Source organism: Sminthopsis crassicaudata, chromosome 1 (assembly GCF_048593235.1).
Source record: "Sminthopsis crassicaudata isolate SCR6 chromosome 1, ASM4859323v1, whole genome shotgun sequence".
Taxonomy (NCBI): domain Eukaryota; kingdom Metazoa; phylum Chordata; class Mammalia; order Dasyuromorphia; family Dasyuridae; genus Sminthopsis; species Sminthopsis crassicaudata.
The window spans coordinates 419,991,194-420,013,729 of NC_133617.1; the positions used below are offsets into that span (position 1 = coordinate 419,991,194).

Below are 22,536 nucleotides of genomic sequence, written 5' to 3' on the forward strand. Positions count from 1 at the left end.
CCAGGCCAGTATCCCGCTTCCCAGAATGCAAAGGGCGGAAGGCTTCTCGAGACTTCATTTCCCAGGATGCCTCGAAAGAAAGATGTTCCAGGGCTTCGTTTCCCCGGATGTAAGGGCCCGGTGTATGAATGGTGCGGGATGAGGGTGTGGGAGGTCACACATGCGCAGTGCTGCTGCGGTGGTGCGTGGGTCTGAGCGGAGACGCGGCTGAGCTAGGCATTCGCCCTAAAGATAGGGAGGCTGAGGAAAGGGGCTGGGCTTTTGGCAGGAGCCCGGGCCGAGCAGGGTTGGGCCGCTGCTGCAGGGAGGGCGCGGGTCCTCCTTCCCACACTCCTGCAGGTACCGACCCAACCTGAGCTGAAGACGGCCCCACCCATCCCAGGCTACCCCTGTCCCGGGGCGCCCCTCCCCCCTGCACGTCCGGCCCCGGCATGCGGACCTTCTCCCCCACCCCCACCTCCCCATCCCGGCCTCCACCGCCCCTCACACACACGATTCACACCCCCAGCCCTGCCCCCTCCCCCGGATCCTGCACGCCCCCAGCCCTGGCCCCTCCCCCGGACCTCCTCCCCAACTTTGCCTCCCTCCACCACCCCTTTTATACACAAAGCACATCCCCAGCCTTGACCCCTCCCCCAGACCCATCTCGTCCCAAGCCCAGCCTTCTTCCGGCCCCTTTCCTCTCACACACTCAGCACATCCTCAATCTCGATTCTTCCCCCAGTCCCTACACCCCACTTCGGTACTCCTCCGTCCCAACCCCCCCCACCCTCACCACTGCCACTCAGTGAACATCCCCAGCTTGCCCCTCCTCCAGACCCTCCCCTCATTCCCGCTTTCCTCCACTGCCCTTCAAGCGAGCCCTGGCCCCTCCCCCTCTCCTTCCCTGCCCTGACCCCTGAACCCGACCCTCTACACCCACACGCACTCACGAACACGCACACGCGCGCTCCACAGCTTGAGTCTTTAGAAGGCTGCTACCACAGCTCTCCCCCTTCCCCCCCATCCCGTCCGTCCACCTGCCCGTCCCCCACCTCCCCATATTAGCACCGCACGTACCCAGACACGTTGGCCCTCTCACCCTGGCCCGCCCCCCTCCTTTAAGGACTCAGTCCCGTCCGGACTCCCAGAATGTTGACCCGCACCCACCCCAGTCCCTCCGCCAGCCCTGCCCGACCCTTGGCTGCTTTCCTCCCCACTCCCCTATACATAGGCCCTCCAGAGCGGCTGCCCCAGGTAGGTTGCACCGTGCATCTGTCCTGAGTTATCGTTACTCCCACTCTAACCCTGGCCCGAGCACCGCCCTCCCCACGCCTCCCGTCAGTGTCTCAGGGTTCGCCTTGGGAGGGACTGAGCGGGCCCCTCCCGCTCCTGGGGCCCATTCACAGCCCCTGACTCCCCGCCCTTGGTGGTCATTCACATGTCTGGGAGGGGAGCGCTCCTCCCGCCTGAGTCCTGCTCCTCCTCTGTTCCAGCCCCACAGGCCCCTGCTGGAGGTCCCCACCCCCTAAGGGCAGGCACTCTGGGACTGCGCTGCCTCTCCCTGGGCGCTCCTCCCTCCCTCAGCCGCCCTGTGAGCACTGTCCCTGTGGGACAAGCAGCCTGCGCCGACGGCGCCAGCTCCCTCGGTCTCCCCGTCTTGGCCTGTGAACACCTCATCTCGGATCCCTTTCTCCCTGGTACCCCAACCCCTCCCCATGCCCCGAGCGTCAGCCTGCCTCAGCCTGTCTGTTTTTATCTATGTCCCGTAGGCCATCTGTGACAGCCCCCTCCCCCAAGTCTCTCCTTTTCTGGGCTCCGTGCTCGGGTAGAGAGAGGAGCCTGAATGATGCCCCGGGGCCGGGCCTGGACCCAGCAGGAGATCAGCTGCCTCCTGACTCTGATCCAGGACTCTGGGGAGGTCACGCTGCTCATGGCCTCCACTTCCAGGCCTAATGAGGCCTTGTGGCAGTCCATCTCCCAAGGCCTGGGGGCGTCAGGCTATGGCAGGAGTGTGGCTCAGTGCCGGTCCAAGTGGAAGGCCCTGAAGCAAGCCTTCTACTCCGAGTGGGAGACCAGCCGCCAGGCGGGCGCTCCCTCCTCTCAGCCTCCCCCTCACTACCGGACCATGAAGAGGCTCTGGAAGGCTGCGGGAAGACCGGTTTTCGGAGAGCGTCGCCTGCCGGGTAAGGACAGAGCCCTGGGGACAGGCCTGGGAGAGACACACTCCCAGGGCTAGCAGTGCCTCCTCCCAGGGTCCTGGCTTATTCCCGGCCTCCCCAGAGTTAGTGAGGCTCCTGCCTGGGAAGCATGGCGCCCAGCTGGAAGCCCCTCCCACAGCGAAGCCTCCGGGCGAGTGGGTGGCTGGGGACAGAGAAGGGGAGCCACATTTGATCCACAGTCATCCATTAAGTGCTCATTGGACACCAGACACTGACTTTTCATTGGAGATTCAGACATAAATAAAAGCTCGTGATGCAGTCTTGGGGAGGACGCAGAGGTTCCTGGAGCTGGTAGGCTGCCCTATCTTAGGCTGACATTCTTTCTCCACTACCCAGGCTCCGATACAAACCTTGAAACGGCGCCAGCACCTTGTGCCAAGAAAGAATCCTCCCGTGAGTACAACTGCTGTGGAGAAGAGAGCTGGGGGAGGCTGTGGGGACTCGGTGGGAGAGAAGGACCGAGGCGCTCGTCCGTGTGCCAGGGCAGCAGATGCCCGGGTCGGTGCCCGCTGTGTTCTTGGCCCCAGCTAGCTGCTGGGAATTCAGAGACAGAAATGAAAAGGTTCCTGCTCTCCAGGCTCTTCTTTTCTTCTGGGAGAAGGCAACATCGTTTGAGGAGCACCAGACAACTAGTAGCTGGTGTGGACAGAGCAGGAAGAGGAGAAGGAAGAGAAGGCAGTGCCTAAGTTGAGCTTTAAAGGGAGCTCATTCCGCCTAGGCTAGGGCCTGCAACTTGCCACAGACTTAGTGCCCAAGTGCCACAGCAAGCATGATTTTCAGGGATTAAAACATGCACATTTTATAAAAAGTGTCCTCTTCTGCATGAGTCCCCCTCCTAAGCGGGTTGTAAGCTACAGGACCGACTGCCTAGTCTTTCCCTAACATTAGCACTTGTGGGGAAGGTTAAGTCGGGAAAGCCACGGAAGGGGTCAGGGTTGGGATCAGCAGGTAAATCTGAGTGCATCTGCCCTCCTTCTGCAGCTCCTGAGGAGAAGCAGGCCAGCCCTGCCCCCACCCAGATTCCAGGTAAAGCTGAGGAGCTTCACTTTTCTTGGGTGATTTGGGGTGTTCCTAAGACCATGCTGGGAGGGGGGCATGATGGGGAGTGAAGTCTCTAGAGGAATAAAGATATTGAGGAAATAGAAAGCATGAGGAAGAAAACCCCCTGCGGACGAGAGTTAAATGTGTGGGGTAGAGAACCTGGAAGGTGGGGGTCCTTTGGCAGAATGCTATAGCCTGGGAAAGGGTGAGCACCACTGACTGGCTGTTGTTCCCCCAAGTTCTCATCTCATGGTATCCCCACTCCCTCTCTTCCCTCACCCCCCCACTTCCCCAGCTCTTTGGAGCCTTTCCCATCATGATAGTCAGCCAGCTTTGCCCAGTGCGCCCTTCTCTATTTTCAAGAGAGCTGAGACCAGCCCTGTCTTGGAGCTAGATGAACAGGGCTGAGTTGGGAGTAAAGGGGACAGAATCCTCATGGCAGTGGAGGAGTATGAGGAGGTGGAGCCCAGCAGGACTTAGCATGGTTTTTTTGCCTCCCCCTACCCAAGAAGAGCCTCCAGCTTTGGTGCCGGAGATCCCAGTCCGGCCAGATCTGGTCCCTCAGGGAGCCAGAGAAGAGCCCACCCATGTGTCAGCACTGCAGGGTAAGCTTCCTCCCCGCCCCTCCCTCACTGGGGCTCGGGCCTGGGCGTGGGGGTGGCAGGAGGAGGCCTTGACCTGCCTGGCGTACTGTTGCAGGCCCTGGGGTGGTGAGCCTCCTCCAGAACATGCAGGAGCTTCTGGTGCAGATCTTGCGAACGTCAAGGCAGCAGCAGGCGCTGCTCGAGAGCTTGGCCCAAGACACGGTCTCCCACCTGCATCTGCTTTCTGACGGCCTGGGCCAAATGGGCCAGACCCTGCAGGCCCTGCTGATGCACAGCCCCAGCTGGCAGAACCCCCGGTCCCTGCTCACGCCCGCACCTGCCCCTGCTCGACCTCACCCCCCGGCCCTAGGCCTACACGCTCCCCATTCCCCCTCCATTCCTGTTGCCCCTGCCAGCCCCTGCCTAAAGGAAGAGACCATCCTGCCCCCACCCAGGTTTGCACCATTATGAATCTGGACCCACTCCCTTCAAGTGGAGAGTGCAAGCCAATAAGACAACTCTCTCACCTCCTTTGTCCTGCTGGTGAATACAGAGTCCCGGGTCCCCCCACCCCAAGTAGTCTGTTCCCAAGACTGGAGACTTTTATGTAAATGTCCTCATATTTTAGAAAATATTTAATTTAAAAGAAACATGCATCCTTTTTTTACAGTGAGAGATTATTTGATTAAAAAAATTTAAACAGCAGGAGAGGGGACTGTGTCCCTGGATCCACCCTGTTCTTTCAATTTCTTGGAAGCTGTCTCAGGGACTGAGGACAAAGGCTGCAGACACTGGTCATCTTGCTTGTCCTGGATCAGAATGATCCTGGCTTCCCCCTAACCTGCAGACATCCTTGCTCATAGGAGCTCTCACACCTGTGCTTGCTCTCTCATGCTATTAGGTCTTCTCACAGCTGTGTGTGTGCTTGCCCCCCAACCCCCCCAACACTGCCACCACTTCCTGTATTTCTGAAGAAACAACTAGAGGAGGGGAGTTGGGGCCGGAACTGGTTAACCTCAGAGGGACAGAGATGGGAGGATTCATGAAAGCAGGGAGTTGGAAGGTGGAGTGGGTGTCTTGTCCAGGCTAGAAGCCTCCCCTGCCTCCTAGTATGGAGAGAGGCCACTGTCTCTGGGGGGGTACGCTCCCCTGCTATGTCCCGTGGTCATAACTCAAATGAAAACAACTGTGGGTCGGAAGGGAAGGTCAGGATGGGACTTCTTCCTACGGACAATGGCCTCCCTCTCAAATGTGTTTGATGCTGGGATCTGGGTCCTGTCACTCATCTCCTGGCTGGCTGTTGGCATAGTCCTCGTTAGGGAAGGCCGCCCGACGGGTCTGAGAGCCCACCGAGGCGTAGAGTTCAGGCTCCGGGAGCCGGGGCTTGGGGGTAGACTGCTCAGGCTCCAGCATCATCACCACCTCTGAGTATTTAATGGGGGACCCTGCATTGGGTCCTGGGGGGCGACCCTGAGGAGGCTGCAGCTGCAGGCTGGCATAGCACATTGCTTCTTCTCCCACCTGGGAATAAAGACAGGGTAGGGGATGTGAAGGGGACCCCAAGATCCTCATCCCTAGATTCACCCGAATTGGGCACCAGGTCAAACTTACTCGGGGGATGTCTCCTGCTGATTGCTCCTGAAGAATAGGCCCTGGCTTCTGCGGGAGCCGCCCTGAGATAGGATGGAACAAGAGCCTCATTCATGAGTTCCCAAATCCCTCTCTCCCACCCTTTTCACTTGCTCTGGAAAACCCTTTTGCCTTACCCTGGTTCTTTCCCCCTCACCTGTTTGCAGGTACGTCAGGTTCCCATACAGTGGTACCTCTTCCACAGGCCTCTTAGGGCTACGAAATAAAGGAGAGGGGAGGGAACAAGTAAGATGGGAAAGCTGATGGTGCAAAAACGTCCCTCTGGAGTCTGAAGGATTAAGGGTGGCAGAGGGAAGGGCCTCTGTCCGGTGTCTTTCACCAGCAGTCTCACCTGTCCTGCTCCTGCAAAGTCTTGTTCTTTTTTCTGGTCCATCGGATTAGGTGTTCAGCCAGTGCCAAAAGGAGCAACAGAGTCACCACGCCCAGCAGGGCCCACAGCCCAAAGGCACACTGCAAGTCCGGGAACCCTGAAAGCCAGTCACTGGGCCATCACCACACCCTCTTCTTGGCCAAGCCCTCCCCCTGTAGCCATACTGCCCCCCAACCTCCAACCTGCTCACACCCACCCGCCCTCCCATCCCCACCTCACCAGCTGTAACATTGGAGCATTTCTTATCGTTCATTAATGCCCAAGATATGTGGGTCTGAGCCTTCCAGGACAAATGCTGCTCCTTGATCCCCTGGAGCCAAGTCACTGTGGGATTGGGGGGCCCCCGGCTTTCTCCCCGTCCCTGCCTCAATCACCCTTTCCCCTGAAGCTCAACAACCAGCCACAGCTACAAAAGCCACAGGAGCTTCCTTCCGGAGCACAGAGACAGGGGAAATGCTCCCCCCTCCCCAGATGTGGGAGTCCAATGAAAATAACTCCTCCTGCTCTCACCTCTTTTCTCTGCATTTTGACCTAATTGTTATTATGGAGTATTGAGGGGAGAGATTCCATATTGACTGAAAGGCAGGAGATTTCAGATCTATTAACATAGGGCGTTTTGGCTCCAGCCTCATGTACCTACCATGCCTTCCTGCTCCCACCGATCCAGAGTGAGTAGTCTTGCGATGCAGTGGAGGGAAGGAACAGGGGATGGAGAGGAGGGACGAAATCTGGGGCTCTGCCTGATAACTAGTTCTCCTTTCTAGCTTCCTTATTTCTAAAGCTGCCCAGATTAGAAGGAACCTCTCCTCTTTTATTCCTGCTGTAAGTAAAGCTTTTCCTGTTCTATGTGCTCAGCATCCCATCTTAGTTTACTTTTCTTTGGATTACTAGTTGGGCTCCCCTGCTACCAGCTTCTTTCTTCATCATGCCATCCAATCGGTATTCCTAACATACAAGCACATTTCAGTAGTACCCCAATTGCCTTCTTTATTCTGACCTCAGTCTTCCTTTTCAACCTCTTCATTTTAGTTTCCTCTAATCCGTAATCAAAAGGCAAGACATAAGCTTCCTTTTGATTTAGAGAGAGATAAACAGCACAAGTGATGAGCTATGGGGTCTCCAGGCACTGCATTCATCTTTTCTGGGGGTGTCCTCTCTGCTTTCTGGTATTTGGTGCTTCCTTGTCTCCAGCTTCCTTTCCATGTCAGATAATAGTTACTCTATGGAGACAAGTCTGATTGAGCATTCACCTCCCTCAACTATTTAAGGCACAACCCTCTCAACTTTTCTTTTCCATTAAATTGCAGTCCTCCATCTAGACTGAGGATTATTTTAGGATATGTCAGGAGAGCCCAGGGAAGCAGTAAGCCAAAAAGCTTCTTCTATAAGAAATGGTATTTCTTTCCTTATCCCAAACCAAAATACCTTGTCCATAGGAGGGGAGGCCAGGTTTGTTACTATTGGTATTGTGCTTTTTGTTTTTTCTCCATATTTTTTGTGGGTTCTTTTGCTCTGCAATTTGTTTTTTTTTTTTTTATTTTATAAGTATAACATTTTTTGACAGTACGTATGCATGGGTAATTTTTTACAACATTATCTCTTGCACTCACTTCTGTTCCAAATTTTCCCCTCCTCCCCTCCACCTCCTCCCCTAGATGGCAGGCAGTACCATACATGTTAAGTGTTTTTATAGCATATCCTAGATACAATATATGTGTGCAGAACCGAATTTCTTGTTGCACAGGAAGAATTGGATTCAGAAGGTAAAAATAACCTGGGAAATAAAACAAAAATGCAAACAGTTTACACTCATTTCCCAGTGTTCCTTCTCTGGGTGTAGCTGATTCTGTCCATCATTGATCAATTGGAACTGCATTGGATCTTCTCTTTGTTGAAGATTTCCACTTCCATCAGAATACATCTTCATACGGTATCATTGTTGAAGTGTATAGTGATCTCCTGGTTCTGCTCATTTCACTCAGCATCAGTTCATGTAAGTCTCTCCAAACCTCTCTGTATTCCTCCTGCTGGTCATTTCTTACAGAACAATAATATTCATATACCATAATTTACCCAGCCATTCTCCAATTGATGGGCATCCATTCATTTTCCAATTTCTAGCCACTATGAAAAGGGCTGCCACAAACATTTTGTATTGTGCTTTTTTTAAAAGCTTCTTGACTTCAGTTTTATTTTTCTAATTGTATCCTTGGCACCTAACTCTGTTCTTCACATATGGAATAATGTTTCATGATTGAGTCATATCATACATAGAATTATATAATGGAAGAGACTTCAAAGACCAGCTAGTCAAACCTTTTATGGCATAGAGAGAGAGTGGAGCTCCAGAGACAAAGTATTTCACCTAAAATCACAGAGCTAGTATCTTGTCATTATGAAAATGATAATTGTTATAACAGTAATAGTATCTTATTTTCTTGTAAGAGTTAAATGACTTGCCCAAGGTCTCAGAGCTAGAAAGTGTTAAGTATTTTAGGCTAGATTTGAACTCAGGTCCTCTGACTCCAGGATAGGTAATCTATCTACTATAAAATAGTATCTTTGAAGAACTTTAAGGTTTGTAAAGCACTTTACCCTCACAACATTCTTGTTTTTTTTTCTTTTTTTATTATATTTTTAAAAATATTTTTATATTATACCTTTGTATTGATAGAACATATGCATAGGTCATTTTTCAACATTGTTCTTTGCACTCACTTTTGTTCCAACTTTTCCCTTCCTTCCCTCCATCCCCTCCCCTAGATGGCAGGCAGTCTCATACATGGTCAACATGTTAAGATATATCTTAAATACAATATATGTGTACATATTTGTACAGTTCTCTTGTTGCACAAGAAAAATCGGATTCAGGAGATAAAAATAACCTGGGAAGAAAAACAAAAATGCAAGTAGTCCACATTTATTTCCCAGTGTTCTTTCTCTGGGTGTAGCTGGTTCATCACTGATCAATTGGAACTGAATTAGATCTTCTCCTTGCCGAAGATATCCACATCCATCAGAATACATCCTCATACAGTATTCTTGTTGAAGTGTATAATGATCTCTTGGTTCTGTTCATTTCACTCAGCATCAGTTCATGTAAGTCTCTCCAGGCCTTTCTGAATTCATCCTGCTGGTCATTTCTTACAGAACAATAATATTCCATAACATCCATATACCATAATTTATTCAGCCATTCCCATACTGATGGGCATCCACTCAGTTTACAATTTCTTGTCACTAGGAAAAGGGCTGCCACAAACATTTTTGCACATATGGATCCCTTTTCCTTCTTTAGTATTTCTTTGGGACATAAGCCGAATAGAAACACTGCTGGATCAAAGGGTATGCACAGTTTGATAACTTTTTGAGCATGGTTCCAAAGTGGAAAGATGGAGAGCCATCTTTTCTATACTTTCAAAGATTTTTGTTCCATATAGCTCAGAAATCATGTCTTTGGTTTGGAAACATCTATGAAAATCATTGTTCCCAAATTGTTTTGAATCAATGCTGTATCCAGGTGTTTATGGACAATAAGCCTGTGGTAATAGACTGGTTGTGGTACATTTTACTGAATGACCTCTCCAACATATTTTGAGGTCACATTTGTAGTATGGGGACTTGTCATCTATCAATCCATGAAATATAGTGAGCTTCTGGCATCAAATTCTAACCACCAAGTCATATCTTGCTAGGTATTTGGTAAGTACTATGGTATTGTGCTTTTTTTTTTTTTTAATTTAGAATTTTTTTCCACAGTATATATGCATGAGTAATTTTTTTTGTAATATTATCCCTTGTATTCATTTTTCCAAATTATCCCCCCCTCCCTCCACTCCCTCCCCCCGATGACAGGCAATCCCATACATTTTACATGTGTTACAATATAACCTAGATACAATATATGTGTGTAAATACCATTTTCTTGTTGCACATTAAGTATTAGATTCCGAAGGTATAAGTAACCTGGGTAGATAGACAGTAGTGCTAACAATTTACATTCACTTCCCAGTGTTCCTTCTCTGGGTGTAGTTATTTCTGTCCAACCTTGATCAATTGGAAGTGAGTTGGATCTTCTTTATGTTGAAGATCTCCACTTCCATCAGAATACATCTTCATACAGCATTGAAGTGTACAGCGATCTTCTGGTTCTATTCATTTCATTCAGCATCAGTTGATGTAAGTCTCTCCAAGCCTCTCTGTATTCCTCCTGCTGGTCATTTCTTACAGAGCAATAATATTCCATAACCTTTATATACCATAATTTACCCAACCATTCTCCAATTGATGGGCATCCGTTCATTTTCCAGTTTCTAGCCACTACAAAAAGAGCTGCCACAAACATTTTAGCACATACAGGTCCCTTTCCGCTCTTTAGTATTTCTTTGGGATATAAGCCCAATAACAGCAATGCTGGGTCAAAAGGTATGCACAGTTTGATAACTTTTGGGGCATAGTTCCAGATTGCTCTCCAGAATGGCTGGTTTCGTTCAAAACTCCACCAGCAATGTATTAGTGTCCCAGTTTTCCCACATCCCCTCCAACATTCATCATTATTTGTTCCTGTCATCTTAGCCAATCTGACAGGTGTGTAGTGGTATCTCAGAGTTGTCTTAATTTGCATTTCTCTGATCAGTAGTGATTTGGAACACTTTCATATGAGTGGATATAGTTTCAATTTCATCATCTGAGAATTGTCTGTTCATATACTTTGACCATTTATCAATTGGAGAATGGTTTGATTTCTTATAAATTAGGATATGGTATCGTGCTTTTAAGCTTCTGTGGAATAGCCTGGCCCCCTTGTCTCGCCGCTTACACTCAGCCAAGCCTCAGCTTTGGGTCACTCCCACCCCTTGTGGCCTTTATGCCTACATAGGTGCTTCTGGAAGAATGGGGAGAAAATCATACAGCCATTCTGAGTGGTTCCACTGCAAATTTATGATATACAACATCCTCTGTGCCTTCACTGCTTTGAGGCAGTCCTATATCTCCCTCATGAACTCAACATCCCCTTCTCCACAGCAGCTCTTCCAAACCTTTTCATTCCTCCTCAATGCTTCCCCTCCCAATACTCCCCAGAACTTTGCCTCAACATTGGGGGGGGGAGCCATTTGATACGAACTCCTTCTTTTCCCTTCTTTCTCATCTCCTATTGCCCAAGTGCCTTCTGCCACATTCTCCTCCTTCCCCCATTTCACATGAAGGAGTGGTTTTATCTCTTACCAGGGCTTAAGCCCTCTACATATTCAAGTGAACCTATTCAATCCTGTTTTCCCCAATGGATTGCCCCTCTGTCATCCTGACTCTTCTATTTATTTTCAGTCTCCCTATCTGCGGAGTCATTTCCTTTTGTTGTTTAGCCATTTCTAGTTAGCCTGGCTCTTCATTGTGACATTCTTGACAACGATACTAGAGTGGTTTGCCATTTCTTTTTCCAGCTCATTGTACAGATGAGGCAAACAGAGTTATGTGACTTGTCCGGGGTCCCACAGTCACTAAGTTTTTGAGGCTAGAATTCAGCTCAGGAAGATGAGTCTTTTTGACATCAAACGCAGCACTCTATCCACTTCACCACTGAACTGCTGGAACCATTTCTTGCTTTTTACAAATATAGCCATGTCTTCCCATGCTGAAAAAACCCTCACTTAATCCTTCCATTTGCTATATCTCTCCTACCCTTCCTAGCATTAATAATAGATGCATCTTCTCACTTTCCTCCCCCTCTCTTCTTAACCAGTTACAGACTGGCCTTTGACCTTACTATTCCACGGAAATCACTCTCTCTAAAATTACCAGGGATCTCTTAGTTGCTAAATCCACTGGCCTTTTCTCAAACCTTGTTCTCCTTGACCTCTCTGCAGCCTTGGACCTAGCTGACATCTCTCTTTATCCCTGTCTCTATGTGTGTGTGTATGTGTGGATCTCTGTCTCTCTTTTGCTTTGTTTGTCTGTCTCTCGAGGTTTTCATTCTACTATCTGATCACGCCTTCTCTCTCCTTTCCTGGATCCCTCTCTAGGTCACATCCACTAACCTTAGGGGTCCCTTGGGTTCTGTCTGGGGCATTTTTCTCCTTCTATACTAACTAGATGATTTCATCAGCTCCCATAGATTAATTTGCAAATGATTCTTAAATTCTTAAATCTGCCTGCCTCAAGTCTCCCCACTGTAATCCAGTCATTACAATGAATTTCCCCCAAAGTAGCTCATGTTACACTGCTCTCCCCCTTCCCCCCCCCCCAATAAGCTCTAGTGGCTCCCTACTGCCTCCAGGAGCAAATGGCTATTCCACAAACACTCTATCTCTGGGCTCCCTGCATTCTCTCAGGCTGTCCCCCATGCCTATAAAGCTCTCCTTCTTGCGCTGCAACTACTTTCTGTGCTTTGCTGTAAACCCAGATTAAAACCCACTTTCTGCAGGAAGCAGAAAATTTCCAGTCCCTTGCAGTACTTTTCTTTTTAAAATTTATTTTCTATTTATCCTGTACTCGCTTTGTGAATACGTTTGCGAATACGTTTGCTTGTCTTCTTGTTTGGAGTACAAAGCACCATCTTTTTGTGCATCCCCAGGACCTAGCTCGGTCGGGAAGAATTGGTTGTTGCAGCTGCTTATAAAAGGCTGGACGCGCTGAGAATGAGCCCCGTGGAGTTGGTGCGCGTGGCGGCGCACTGCCTGCGTAACTATCCTTCTCTGACTAAGGACGGCCTCGCCGCGCTCCTTCCACTCGACTCTTCCACCGAAGTAGAAGGGCTTCTTGGCGGGGCTACAGGGAGCTGCGACATAGGCCAGACGCACATGCGTGCGTGGCACTTTCTGCCAGAGGTCCGGGGACTTTCCCCTAGGCGCAGAATAAGGAACATGTCCCCCGTTTGTAGCCTAGGCAACAGGCCTTCAGCAAGCGCCTCAAGACGAGGGCACCACTCCAGCGTTTATAAAGCTCCAAAGATCGTATTACTTTTACATTGTGGTTAGAATACTGATTTTTTCAGGATTCCCGAAATGGTGCTTTTTTGTTAAAAACAAAATTAGCACGTAACGTATAGGGGGTACATATTGTGGAAAAATCATTGAAAGAAACAGTGCTCCTGGAGAATTTAAGAGAGGAATGAGTCCGGCATGCACCCGGACACTGGTTAGGTGAATATATTATGTAAATAAATGCCTTAGCCGCACTCTTCCGTGCTGGGGTGGGCGGGGCTAGTTGGACGTACGTACGTACGTGCGTGTCGTCACGGGCTGCATGCCTACTTCGCTCCCACGCTGCTGTGCTGCTAGGCGAGGCTCGCGCCGCTCGCTCGACATGCGGGCGTCAGGGCCCTGCGGCCAGGCGCTCCTGCCGGCCGCATTGGCGTTGCTTCTCGTGACCGCAGTCCTCCGGATCTTCGAGGGAGGCGCCGGGCCGCGGCCCCCGGCAGGTGACGAGCGGGAGGGAAGGGCGCGGGTGGAGTCGGGGTCCTCTGGGAGCCTCTGGCTCATTGTGACCGGTGTGGCCTCGCTCTGTAGGGGATCAGGCCCAAGATGGGCTGCGGAGGACGCTGGAGGAGCCGCGGGTGGCGAGCCGGGCGTGGGGGCCGCTGCCCCTGGGAGCCTTGTACGCCGTGGGCGTCCTGGCCTTCGTGCTGCGCTGGTGTCTGCAGGTACCGGGGCCGGGCGGGGACGGTGACAGGGCCGGGGCCGGGAGGGGAGCCCCGCGGCCAGATCGCCTCCGCCGGGGCCGCGCAGCCCCCGCGTGTGGTGGTGGGACGACCGACCTGCCCTGTCTCATTTTAGGGACAAAACGAGGCCGAAGTTTCCCCGGAGGAAAAGCCCACAGAGAAGGAGCTTTTGCGCAGAGGTGAGGCGGGGGGCAGCAGCCGGTTAGGGGCCGCGGGGGCGCGGAGGGGGAAGGGACGTGGGCACGTCGGACCGTCTCGCATTTTCTCAGAAGAGCAGCTGGCTCAGGAACTAGCGAAGACAGAGCATCTCCTGGGCGGCCTGCTGGACCAGCTGGATCCTCTGTTTGAGCGGTGAGAGCGGGGGCCAGGCTGGGGCGAGGGGGCGGCTGGGCGTAGAAGGGGACAGGTAGGAGGCTTGAGCGGACATCTCTGCAGGGTGGACGCTCTGGCCGGAGCCCAGCAGGACCTGCTGACATTAAGGCTTCAGACCATCAGCCAGCTGCTAGAGGACCAGGGACTGCGCACGGCTGTTGCCTCCCAAGGTAGGAGCTTTGGAGTGGAACAGCTGTTTGGTGTCTGACTTACCTGATATGAGGACTCATGCTACCCCCTTCCCCCCGCACACAGAGTACAACCCCCCTGTCCGGGAGGACCTGAGTGCTGAGGAAGATGATGACAATGACCTTCAGACCTGGGGCTGGGGGGAGGAACCTGAGGAGGGAGTGCCCGAGGCCTGGGCCCCAAATGTCTCCTGGGGTCAACTTGGGGAAAATGGGAAGGAGTGGGGACTCAGGAGGAGGAAGTGGATGGAGGGCACTCAAGTCACCCACTGAGAGAGATGGTGTAAGAGGGAGCTTTGGGTTAAGAGGGTGGTATCCATTTGAGAAAACCTGATAAGGAATTAAAGCTCAGATGTGAGGAAGTAGTAGGCGTTCTTCAAGGAGCCAAGATATTTTAGTAAAAATAAATTTATTCCATTTAAGTATATACTTGATCATCAAAAAATAAATGTGCTCAAACATAAATACCCATCATACACACATCACCCTCTTCTTCACCACCAGACAGTGGCCGGCCACACTTGTCCTAGGGACGCCGAGGCGTCACAGCAGTCAGGCTCCCATATCTAACTGGAAACAGCTGTCAGGTGCGTTTCTGCCTTGTGTGGCTGCTACAGAGAAAGGACAATCCACCAGTGAGCCTTTTCCCCAGTCTGAGTGAGGACACTGGCAGCCAGAGGGGCAGAGTACGTGAGTGTTGAGGGGAAGGACACCACTAAATCCCTAGAAGCAGGGGAGACTCGAGGCATACCTGATGGCTGCCGTCAGACTGTGGTACCAACGGGATAGTGCCTCTTGATCCGTGGACATGAGCAGCAACTTTTCATGGGGAAAAGAAAGCTGGGGCAGGAGAAAGATGACTTAAGTTGTCTACCCAGAAAACAACAGTCCTAAAGTTGGAAGCACTGTTCTTTAGGGAAAGTTTGGTTAAGGATGGGGGTAGGGACTAGACTTGTGATAACCACTGATACAGGGAACCTCCAAGTGAGCAACTCTGATAATACAGGTCTGTACCTTCACTACAATTTATATCCTTACAGAGTTGTCTAAAACAAGGGTTGGCAAATTTTAACTCAATGAGCTGAACTGTCTTTATTTAAACTTTATTTAAAACTAAATTCCAAAACTTTATCTAAAAATGTAAAGATTGTTCTTAGCTTACAGCAATACAAAAACAGATGGCAGTTCATTTGCCAACCCTTGATCTAGGGTACTGCAGTTAAGTGATTTGACCAGTCATCTAAATAAGTATGTATCAGAGGTGGAACTTGAACTCAAGGTCTCATTGGTTCAAATGCTAGCTTTCTATCCATTGAACCACACTGCATATCATATACAGACTTAAAAGGTGTGGTAGCCTATAGAGTTAAGGACAAGAGGACAAGACTTCCTTCCTTAACCTGGAGAAGACTTAAGGGAAGGAGCACTAAGATAGTGTACAACCTTTTACCTTTGAGCCAGAAAGTCTTTAGAGGTAATGTACTGCAGATGGGGGAGAGGAAAACAGGTTCAGAGGGGTGATAACTTGCCCAGATTCACATACTAGCTGATAGTAGAAGTGGGATTGAAGCTCAGGTCTCCTGATCCTAGTTCAGTGCTCTTTTATAGTGTATAGGAGTTTTAAAAGAAATTCCTAAAGCTGGATCTAAATAGATTACTCAAGGAAGTTTGAGCCCCATTTCTGTCTTGGAGGAATATTAGAATAGCCACAGTGTTTCCTCTACAAATAGGGGCTTGATTTACTGTTCTGCTGATTGATGGATGTTAATAATGCTACAGATTAAACTTAAAAGTATGTCATGTATATGTCTTTTTTTTTTTAGAGCAGATGTTTAAAGTATACCTGGGGGTAGTTGTGGGCTGATAATAAAAGAACTGTGGGCCTAACCCAGAGAACACTCCCTATCCCCAACTTACACTGAGCAGGCCACCCCCTGGCCCCCCTGAGTGACCAAAGATCCTTTGAAGCTGACATTGGGCCATGGGGTAAAGGGCCTGGCAAACAAAGGTCCCTCCGTGCAGGATATGTAAGACAGACCGGGGCTTGGTCATCAAAAGTGCATCAGAGAAGAGGAAGAACAGTCGAAGCTTTGGCTCCCCCTTAGGGGGGACCAGCAGCAGCCAGCCCTGCCGAAGGAACCAGCGCCCTGTGCCAGAGAGAAAAAAGAGTGGTTAGCATTGTTCAAAGAGACCAGAGTGTGATGCTGGAAGTGGGCTGCTTCATTTTGAGATCCTGAGGATCCTTGTATGAAGCAGAAGTACTAGAGGGGGAGGGATTAGGGCTCTGACCTTTGGTCAGACCTTTAGCCCCACGGCCACTGAGTAAAGCTTGAATACGATGGAGCTGCCGGTGGTTCTCCTGTTCTTGACCAATAGCACTAACTTGCTGGATGGCCTCACTCAACTTCTGAGCAGCTCCTAAAAAGACAACCCCACCCCAAAAATGCCATCTGATTAATAAAGCAACTTGGAAAGGAAATCAAAGAAAAGAAAAAATGAGACTAAAGAGCTGGGTTCTAATTGTGGAACCAGTTTTGAAGTGTGGAATATATTAATGATATTGGCTCAGGGTAAACATACTTGTGAGCTGTTGAAAATCGGGGCTGTCAGGACCTGTATTTTCAGTCAAAGCTACAACCAGGTTTTCACATCTGAAACATAAAAATCCCCAAGCTTTTAGGGATATTAGTTCCAACTAAGTCTGAAAAGCAAACTTAACCAATCATACATTATTCAAAGTGCCACCTTTCCACAAGGCATATGGTTTCTGCCTTTCCTAGCTCAGAAGGGATTGATTTCTTGCAGCGCTGGCTTGAAGCCTCTTTCTCTATTCCTACATCAGTCTGGAACTGAATATGTGCTTGAACTTTGTTTTTCCACCTAGGACTAGAGGGCACTCTTTCCCTATTTTTCTGACTGAAATGTCAGGAGACCACAAAGCAACCAAGACAGAATTTCAAGTTATTTACTTAGGGAAAGGGAGTGCATACAGGGTATCTACAAAAGTCTAGGGATCACTAGCTCTTAAGTCCTAATCTTAATTATGCTCCCCGAGGACAAAAAGTTTGTGAAAAGGACAACATAATCAGATATTCATGTATTTAAATCACAATCACTTGCTCAGTGTTTGGGGACCAAAGAAGTGTGGCTGAACCAAGTCTTAATGGTAGCTGACCTTTTTATCTGTCGCTGCAGTATACTTGACATACTTTATCTCGTTTGATCCCAGTATGTACTACTGGTATTCTCATTTTACAGATGTGGAAACAGGCCAAGAGGAATTCATAAATGTCCAGTCACAGTCTATCTGAAGCAGAATTCCAAATCCTGGTGGTACTGATTTAAGATCAGCACCATCCACCCCAACCTTAGTAAGGATGGCTTCCCAATTGTGTGTATGGACACGAAGAAGACATACACATTCAAAACTAGGGTAAAGGTCATAAGTTTAGCATCAGAGTAGAGATCATGGTAGAATCGGGGTCACTTACTGTTGGAGACGGCGCAGTGGTAAGGGAAGTATGTCCACTAGCCGAAGGCCCCCAAATTCAGGGCGTCCCTCCTGAAGCTGTACAAACCTTCTGAAACTCTTCTTCTTTAGCCACTTCTAAGTTCAGATAGAGTTTGGGATACAAGAAAAGCAATAAGAGTACAAGTTGGTGCTCACGAGGCTTTTATAGTTAGTTACTTGTGCACACAGCAAATCTACCCAGATTAACTTTCTAGAACAGTCTTGTCTGACACAATGTTGACACAATGGCACACACGGTAGATTCACAATATCTTGAAACAAAATAAGAAATGACCAAATGCTCAGAGTAGGGATGCCTCTTTGAGAAAATGAGGGTACCTGGAGGGTGGCCCTGGACTGCTCCTCATTGGCAGCGTAGTGGGTGTAGAGTTCCAAGTGGTGGCAGAATCTTTCTAGGCCTGCTCCCCAATTTCCAGCTTCCAGATGCAGGAGCAGCTCTCTGTAGATGGGACAAGACAGACTCTGCCTTCCCCTGGAACACCTCCATCCCACTGTCCTCCCACAGACCACCTTTCTGCCCTTACTCACTGGCTGGCAAGATGGATGGATTCCCAGGGTCCAAACACAGCCTTAAGCTCAGCTGGTGGCAGGGTCCCTTTAGCTCTTAAAATGCACACAAAGTACTGGGGAGGGGAAAGGAAGAGGCAAGTGACAGTCATCCAGCTTCCTGCCCCAGGTGGGGGGCAGGAGACCAGGCACAAACTATAGGGACCTTCTGCACAATCCGAGCAGGGTCCTGTGCTCACTAGTACCTCACTCCTTGCATCTTTCCACCAGCAGCCTGCCCTTCCCCCTGGAGCCCCTAGCCCACCGGCGCCTCTCCCCTACACCCAGTGCCCACCAGCCGAGGCCCCGCCCCTCCCCGCGGCGCGCGCCTCCGCACACCTGCACCACCAGCCCCAGCTGCTCCTGGTAACGCTGCTCCGTCTCCAGTAGCTCTCGTGCAGTGCGGCTTCGCTTCCTCTCCCAGCGGGCCCGCTGCTCACGCACCGGGCACCGGGGATCCGGGCTCGACATGGGGGGCAGGGCTGAGCTGGAGCGAACCAGGATGCAAACAATAACCTTCCCCGTACCCCCGGAGAGGGGGCACTCGGTCACCCGTGGAAAGAGACCCTAACCTGCCCGCGGCCTGCACGCACCCACTTGGAAGTGGCGAGCTCGCCACGCCCAATACCTCAGGTACCGGGGCCAGCCGGGATTCAAATTCCAACCGCCACCAGAGGAGGCGGGGCCGGGGAAGGGGATTCTCCATTCCGCCCTCTGCCGCCTCGGAGGCCTAGCAGTTGCCGACGCTGTGCACGTACAAAAGAGGGCTCGGGCTGCCGGCGCGTTCCCCACTTCCTCCTCAGGTTTTCCCGCTTGCGCACGCGTACGCTCCATCCTCGCCCCTATCTACTTGGGTCGGTCCAGGTGGGGTCGTGGCGCTCTTCTCCCGGCCGCGTCCCAGAACCTGGCGCAATCCCTTGCGGTCACGACCAAAAGTGGCTCAGTCCTGCTGGTGGGAACTCGGGGCTCAGAGAGGCTGAGCGATTTTCCAAAGTCACACAGCTGGTGGAGCAGGAAGGGTTTTAATCCTAGGCTGCCCGTGTTCTTCCCATCCGTGTAATTATGGTCAGTGCTATCTGCTGCCTTAGGGACGGAAACGGATCTGTTCTCAGGGACCTGGAGCATGTCCTTGGAGCGGATTCAAAAACCTTGCCCTGCGTCTGTGGCTACGCCGTTACTCGTTCTGAGCTTCACGGACTCCCGAGGCCCAGCCAGCTAAGGGCTGCCTGAGCGCTCTCGCGGGGCTGCCGCACCCACGCTAATTCCGCCCGGGGCGGCCAGGTGCTGCGGTTCTTACACCCCACACCCCCTGTCCTGCCCTCCCCCCCCCCCAGCGAGATGCCCGGAGGCCAGGCCGCAGGAAGGCTCTGGCTCGGCCCAGAAGCGATCGCTGCACTAACAGCGGGGAGGGGGCCTCGTGTGACTGCTGTGGGAGCCGGGAGGCAGCGACTTCCCCTGCCCCAGGAAGCGCAGCGGCCGGGATCGCAGGCCCGTCTCTGTGCCCATCAGTGGAGACATCGCGAGACAAATCTCGGAACTATAACGGACTCCTATCGCGCTGTGAGAAAGCACGTGTGAGACACGAGGAGCACCAGTGCAGGAGCTGATACAGAATTAAATGAGCAGGGCCGAGAACACACTGCGCCGCAAAAACAAGTGAAAAGGGCCGCGCAGAGTGTTCAAAACGAATCCCACCACATTATAAAGAACAAGTGTTCTCAAAGAAGAGATGAAGACTCCCACCTCAGAACCTTTCGGAAGGGTGGGGACCATAAGTCATGCACGTAGTGCTTATTTCCAGACGTTTCTAATATATTGATAATTAAGCCTTTTTTTGTTCTTGTGTGTGTGTCTTTAAAAACTTTGTTGGATGGATGGCTCTCAGAGTCGGGTGAGGTAAGGTTCCTGGGGAAAACCACACAGGGAAGAAGCAAAAACATCAATAACAATTCATTTTAAACCACAACCCAGCTCTCCCATTTCCGAATCCGTGCCCTTTGCAGAGGGCCCTGCTACCGCCCTTTAAGGGTACATATGGAAGACAACCACGGGCAGTGGGCCGGAAGGTATTCACATTTTCCAAGCGATTAACTTATTTTTTTAATCACGCTTTATCTCGCCACCCTGTGACGTAATGTAAATATCCAGCTCAAACACTAAGCACCTATTCTGATAACCATTTTGGGGATGAGGAAATAAGGCTTAGAGAGTGTACTGAACATCAAACAATAATGCCCCCCAGGACCGAAACCCAAGTGTCCGACTCCAAACCCAGCAGGCCCCACGCCCTTTGAAATAACTCGCTTCCACAGCATTTTAAAGGCTGGCAAATGCTCTTTTTGCACAGCCACCCCTTGAAGCAGTAACTGCGTGTATTATACCTGTTTTCTCTAAGTGAGGGTGAGTGGGAAAAAAGCTAAAATAAAGGTTTCAATCCCACTTCTGAGACTTACTAGCTGTGCTGTAAAGGTCCTGAGCCCTTGTGAGATTGTTTATGTGAGATTATATTTAATTAAAGGGTGTTAACCATTTTTAGATATTCTTTTTCTCCCTATAATGCTCATGAGCCTAGTTTGGCTCCGGAGGTCTCTCTGGGCTTCCAGCCCAAGTATGTTCCTCTCTGGCAGGACCCCCAAATACATGGTATGTTCTAGCACTGGAGCGCCTCCAGACTGAATTGGGAGCTACCTGGGTACTCTGGAAGAGAGAAGTTGTCTTTTCTGCAGCCCGAGAGCCACTTTCTGGAAGTCTCCAGATTGATTGCAGGTGATTGCTGACTTTGGGTGATCTACCCACATTCCTACTTAATCCCCTGACTAATAATTGACTAATACTTTTCCAAATAATTGTGAATACATCCAGCCATTCTGGAGAGCAATTTGGAACTATGCCCAAAGGGCAACCACTGCATACCCTTCGATCCAGCAGTAGGTCTGAATCCCAAGGTGACCATTAAAAAAATGAAGAAGGACCCACATGTACAAAAATGTTTCTAGCAGCTCTTTCTGTGGGGGCAAAGAATTGGAAATTGAGAAATTGCTCACCAGTTGGGGAATGGCTGAAAAAGTTGTTATGTGAATGTGAGCAGGGGGCAGCTAAGTGGCTCAGTGGACAAAGTGGCAGCCCTGAAGTCAGGAGGACCGGAGTTCAAATCTGGTCTCAGACACTTAACGCTTCCTAGATGTTTGACCCTGGGCAAGTCACTTAACCCCAGCCTGGGGGGGGGGGGGGGAAGAGAATGAAAGAAATGATGAGCAGGCAGATTTCAGAAAAACCTGCAAAGATTTACATGGACTGATGCTGAATGAAGTGAGCTAAACTAGAACATTATACACTGCAACACTGTGTGATGGTCAATTCTGATAGACTTAGTTCTTCTCAGCAACACAATAATCTAAAACAATTCCAAAAGATCATGATGGAGATCTTTCACCTTTTTTGGTTTTGTTTGTTTTTGGTGGCTTTTCCCTTTTGTTCTGTTTCTTCTTTCATAACATAACTAATATGGAAATATATTTACATAACTCCACATGTATGACATATCAGATTGTCATCTTGGGGAGGGGAGGTGGAAGGGAGGAAGAAAAAAAAAAGAAACTCAAAATATTATAAAAAAATGAATGTTGAAAATTATATGTAATTGGAAAATAATAAAATACATTGATAGAAAATGTTATTCACATCCAGAGAAAGAACTATGGAGTCTGAATGCAGATCAAAGCATACTATTTTTTTTTTGTATTTTATTTTTTGTGGTTTTCCTCTTTTGTTCTGAATTTTCTTTCACAACATGACTAATATGGAAATATGTAACATGATTTTACATGTATAACCTATATTTAATTGCTTCCTGTCTTAGGGAGGGGGAAGCAAAGGGAAGGGAAGAGATGGAAAGAGAAAAATTTGAAACTCAAAATCTTACTAAAATGAATGTAATTGAGGAAAAAGAAAATACTATTAAGTATAAAAATAAATAAAACACCACTTACTCTTTAAAAAATACTTTCCTACATATTTTAAAGGTCCATGATTTCATCACTGTATTCTACTAATTCAGATCACAAACTTTCCATGCCTCAATTTTACAAGTTTAGTAAGGTGATGTAGTTATATAAAAATCCTCCCCACTTGGTTCTCAAATTTGACGGAAGGAGCCTTTCCAAATTTGGGTGAGCTGCTCCTAGGACAGCAAACTTACATACTGCTTTAGATCCTTACCCTCTATCCCAGTCCAGCTAAGAACTTGTTGGAGCATGCTTTCCCATAGTATAGCCTTTCACTGCCTAAATTCCCTACCAGGATAAGGAATCTTGGAGAAGGAGGAGGAATTAATTTTAAAAAGCTCTGACACACAAGGTTATCCATGATCTAGTTCCAACATGTCTGTCTTTTCCT

The 22,536-nt window shown here is 49.6% G+C and overlaps 4 protein-coding genes across 7 annotated transcripts; 2 read left to right on the plus strand and 2 right to left on the minus strand.

Moving 5' to 3' along the window:
* Window positions 1–211: 211 nt before the first annotated feature.
* Window positions 212–4,529, plus strand: LOC141550082 (uncharacterized). Of its 3 annotated transcripts, none has more exons than XM_074280318.1 (6): window positions 212–339; window positions 1,752–2,165; window positions 2,538–2,594; window positions 3,183–3,227; window positions 3,752–3,847; window positions 3,942–4,529. In XM_074280318.1, exons 2-6 carry the CDS (start codon window positions 1,826–1,828, stop codon window positions 4,295–4,297), a joined length of 894 nt encoding a protein of 297 aa, XP_074136419.1. In that variant the 5' UTR covers window positions 212–339; window positions 1,752–1,825; the 3' UTR covers window positions 4,298–4,529. The 3 variants fall into 3 exon arrangements, with proteins under 3 accessions (XP_074136419.1, XP_074136420.1, XP_074136421.1); XM_074280319.1 differs by having other exon boundaries at window positions 215–1,236; XM_074280320.1 differs by lacking the exon at window positions 212–339 and having other exon boundaries at window positions 1,679–2,165; window positions 3,755–3,847.
* On the minus strand, window positions 4,444–6,216 carry SIT1 (signaling threshold regulating transmembrane adaptor 1). Its single transcript, XM_074280325.1, has 5 exons — window positions 6,066–6,216; window positions 5,808–5,943; window positions 5,613–5,671; window positions 5,438–5,499; window positions 4,444–5,347 (listed from the first exon to the last, which is right to left on the minus strand). Exons 1-5 carry the CDS (start codon window positions 6,097–6,099, stop codon window positions 5,105–5,107), a joined length of 534 nt encoding a protein of 177 aa, XP_074136426.1. The 5' UTR covers window positions 6,100–6,216; the 3' UTR covers window positions 4,444–5,104.
* Window positions 6,217–12,481: 6,265 nt separating this feature from the next.
* CCDC107 (coiled-coil domain containing 107) lies at window positions 12,482–15,867 on the plus strand. The gene is made up of 7 exons (XM_074280713.1): window positions 12,482–12,670; window positions 13,050–13,263; window positions 13,352–13,485; window positions 13,619–13,682; window positions 13,773–13,854; window positions 13,939–14,045; window positions 14,131–15,867. The coding sequence occupies exons 1-7, from the start codon at window positions 12,482–12,484 to the stop codon at window positions 14,334–14,336; spliced, it is 996 nt and encodes a 331-aa protein (XP_074136814.1). The 3' UTR covers window positions 14,337–15,867.
* Window positions 14,456–18,747, minus strand: ARHGEF39 (Rho guanine nucleotide exchange factor 39). 2 transcript variants are annotated; one of them, XM_074280316.1, is made up of 9 exons: window positions 18,481–18,747; window positions 18,124–18,218; window positions 17,914–18,034; window positions 17,555–17,670; window positions 16,644–16,714; window positions 16,353–16,481; window positions 15,981–16,210; window positions 14,815–14,903; window positions 14,456–14,671 (listed from the first exon to the last, which is right to left on the minus strand). In XM_074280316.1, exons 1-9 carry the CDS (start codon window positions 18,610–18,612, stop codon window positions 14,647–14,649), a joined length of 1,008 nt encoding a protein of 335 aa, XP_074136417.1. In that variant the 5' UTR covers window positions 18,613–18,747; the 3' UTR covers window positions 14,456–14,646. The 2 variants fall into 2 exon arrangements, with proteins under 2 accessions (XP_074136417.1, XP_074136416.1); XM_074280315.1 differs by having other exon boundaries at window positions 14,456–14,674.
* Between the last annotated feature and the right edge of the window lie 3,789 nt (window positions 18,748–22,536).